This window comes from Aquarana catesbeiana, linkage group LG13 (assembly GCF_042186555.1).
Source record: "Aquarana catesbeiana isolate 2022-GZ linkage group LG13, ASM4218655v1, whole genome shotgun sequence".
Taxonomy (NCBI): domain Eukaryota; kingdom Metazoa; phylum Chordata; class Amphibia; order Anura; family Ranidae; genus Aquarana; species Aquarana catesbeiana.
In genome coordinates this window covers 169220459-169224278 of record NC_133336.1, presented here as the reverse complement: position 1 = coordinate 169224278, position 3820 = coordinate 169220459, and the positions used below count along the sequence as shown (strand labels likewise).

Genomic DNA, 3820 nt, shown 5'->3' with positions numbered 1-3820 from the left:
AAAAAACTAATGGGCACTGATAGGTGACACTGTATAGGCAGCACTGATGAGGAGCTACTGACAGGCATTACTGAGTGGCATCTGTAGGGCACTGGCACCGATTTGCACATTTATGGGCATTTATTGGCACTTTGATGGGCACTTTTATGGGGAACAGGCTGGCAGCTGATGGGCAGTGATTGGCAACTGATAGTCACCTCGGATAGGGGCTGCACTGATAATCAATGTGCTGATTGTCAGCGCAGACCCCCCTCTGACAGGGAGAGCTGCCGATCGGCTCTCCCTGTCAGCGCAAACCGAGAAAAGCCGCTTACCCACACTTCGTGGTTCACGTGATGATCAGCTGTGATCGGTCAGAGGCTCCATACCACGATCGGAGATGCAGTGTGTCAAACTGACACACCGCACCTCCGATCGCCGTGCTGCATGCCCCTCGCGAACTCGCGCCGGCTTGTTATCCTGATCACGTCATATGATGTCCGGTCAGGATAACAGAACTTTCCCCTTTACTTTTCGTTCTGTCTTTAGAACCTTTTTTTAGCAACTATGAGAGCAAATCAAGAAATTTAAGATATAGAGGTGGCTGGACAAGAACATAAGGTATCCGCTTTGATGATATTATGTTATATATATTAAACCCCACACAAACGCTCTCAAATATTATAGCAGAACTGAGAGAATACAGAGCTATATCAAATTTTAAGATCAATGTGGAGAAAACAGAGATATTAAATATCTTGGTTTCCTCAGTAGAATGTAGGGACCTTAGAACCCTTTATCCCTTTGTGTGGAAGCAAACAGGACAAAAATATCTGGGTGTGTTTCAGTCTGCATCAGTAACAGATTTATACCAAGATAACTATTTTCTTTTGTTGAATAAAATCAAACAAGATCTGAAAGGATACCCCGTTCACAGGCTGTCCTCTGTCCTGATTTGGCAGGATAAGTGTAATTAAACTGATGATTCTTCCGAAAGCTTTGTATATTTTTCAAAGACTCCTGATAAATATTCCGGGGGCTTATTTTAAAACCCTCAGATCTTTAGTGCAGACATTCATATGGAAAAATAGAGGGGCACGTATTGCTTATAAGATGATGACTAGACCAAAAGTAAATGGGGGCTTATTTCTTCCAGACTTTGAGAAGTACCATGTGGCAGCAGTGCTGCGAACAATAATAGACTGGGTTCATAACACTTCCCATAAAAAATGGGTGTCACTGCAGGAAAATATAAGCAAATCATCTTTGGGCCAGATCCAGCCCTATTGGAAGGAAGTATTGCACTTAATCAAGAAAATAAGCACGGTTAAAATTAGGCAAGATCCTTGGCAGTGTCTGCTTCATGCAGTAGGTGATTCCAGGAAAAATTATAGAGCAGCAATTAACCCATTTTTGTTAAATGCAGCAAAAGCTTTAATCCAGAGGCAATGAAAATCAAAGAAAATACCAACAATAAAGGACTGGTTTGGGGAAGTGGATAGAATTCGACTAATGGAAGAATTAATATATTTACAAAAAGATTTGGACGTATAATTTTATAGGACTTGGAAAAGCTGGCCAGACTTTAAACAATCCTTGATTTATCTGAGTTATATGGACAGCAAGAATGTCATTTAGAAGCCCTCCCCTCCCTCCAACCCCCCCCCCCTTTTTTTTTCTCTATCACAGTATTTGGGATGGAACATAGGGGGAAACTGCATGTAGCTGTCCTTCCATAAATCCACCCTTTTAAATTTAAATTAATTAATTGAATCACTATTCTTTGACACATAAAATATTTCACAGTAATAAAAGAGAATGGAAACAGGATTAATTGGTAGGGGTGCACAGTAATTAGGGAGGAATTGGGGTAGTGGATGTAGAGGGTCTTGTCCCCCCCCTTAACAAAAGGGAAGGATAAGGAAGGGAAGATAAAGACTCACTATACACATAATTTAGTAATTTTTTCAATTTGTATAAAGGGTTTGGGGGGTGGGGGTGGGAATGTTTGAGGGAGGGAAATTGAATGATGAAATAAGGTAAGGAAATATGGGCTTTGTTTTGCGGGCGGCAAGTGGTTAAGCATATAGGCGAGCCTCTTATGATAATGTTGATTTTGGATGGGTGACTCAGGAATAGAGACTCGTTATTTATAAGATTATGTGAATGATGTGTCAGTGTTAGTCTTGATGTAAACTTTTAATAAAGACATCATTTTCACAATACTTCCTGCAATGTGAGACAATTGTAGGCTCTGCCTGAAGGTACGTTATATAAAGGTATTATATTATATGATCGTGAAGGTACTGATATCTCCGATCACTGTAAATAGCAAAAGCATAGGGAGACATTTTTATTTCAGCTCAAACCCGTCAAAAACAAAATGCGAGATCTGCAAAGCCCCTCTCAATCCTCTAAAGCCCTTTTAATGACAGTTCTCTATATTTCTTTTACAGCGATTCTACTCTATAAAACAAGAATTCAATAAGACCATGGTGCAAGAATTTATTTTAATTGCATTCTCTGGTTTACAACAGCTCCAGTTACTGCTGTTCTTCCTTGTTTTAGTAGCATACATCATCTGTGTTACAGGAAATATCACCATCATTGTCTTAGTTAGGATTGAACCCTTGCTTCAAACTCCAATGTATTTTTTCATAAGTACATTTTCTGTTCTTGAAATTATGTTTGTGACGGTTACTATACCTAAGCTTCTGGATAATTTAATTTCAGGAAATAAGAGGATATCTTTCATTGAATGTTTCACACAGATGTTTATTTTCAATAGTTTGGGTGCAACAGAATGTTATTTGTTATTGGTCATGGCCTTTGATAGGGACTTGGCCATTAACAGTCCTTTACGCTATTCTGCTATTATGAGGAAGGATATTTGTACTCAATTAGCTGTGGCACCATGGATTGTTGGTCTTTCTTTGTCTTTTTTGACTCTAATTTATACAGCCCAATTGAAATTCTGTGGGCCCAATCAGATAAATCATTTCATCTGTGATGTGGCTCCACTTCAGAATTTGTCTTGCTCTGATCCTTCCATGAGCAAATTAAACACAATAATGGTCGCTATTCTTGCCATAATTTTTCCAGTATTAATTATCATAGCTTTCTACGTTCACATCATTAGCGCCATCCTCAAAATCAAAGGCAATAAAAGCAAACAAAAAGCCTTCTCTACCTGTTCCTCTCACCTTATTGTGACCAGTCTCTTCTTTGGAGCAGCTCTTGTTGTGTACATTAGACCTACTGGGAGCCAAAATGACAAATTTCTTGCTCTTATATACATGGTTCTCACGCCACTCTTAAATCCATTCATTTATACTTTGAAGAACAGTGATGTAAAGATGGCAATAACAAATTTAGTCTTAAAGAAAATAAATGTATTATGTGACCTGTAAGGCACGCTTTTAGTTTAGAGTATGAAAAAACATATTTAAATATTTGTATCATCTACTAATATATACAATTTTGTTACTATATAAAAACAATCGTGTGCTATCCGTGATACCTTTTTATATTCGCACAAACTACATTTTTAGGACACGCTTTTGGGGTGTACCCCTTTCTTTTAAGGCCAAGTACTAATACACAAAGTTCTAGCAAAATGTTAAATAAAACAATATTTAAAAAAAAGAAAAAGCCGCAAACATACACAGCAATGGTACCGTATATACTCGAGTATTTTCAAATTTTCAGCACTTTTTTTGTGCTGAAAGTGCCCCCCTCGACTTATACTCTAGTCAAGCACTTTTCTGCAGCAAAAAATTTCATTTTCCGAACCGACTTTGGGGCCCCGTATCTCAGGGCCACTTGGTGCTAGGAACCCCAA

At 38.5% G+C, this 3820-nt stretch overlaps 1 protein-coding gene across 1 annotated transcript; it reads left to right on the top strand.

The window, feature by feature from the left end:
• The first annotated feature begins 2471 nt into the window (after positions 1–2471).
• LOC141116593 (olfactory receptor 10A7-like) lies at positions 2472–3389 on the top strand. The gene has a single exon (XM_073608986.1). It carries the CDS (start codon positions 2472–2474, stop codon positions 3387–3389), a length of 918 nt encoding a protein of 305 aa, XP_073465087.1.
• The last annotated feature ends 431 nt before the right edge of the window (positions 3390–3820 follow it).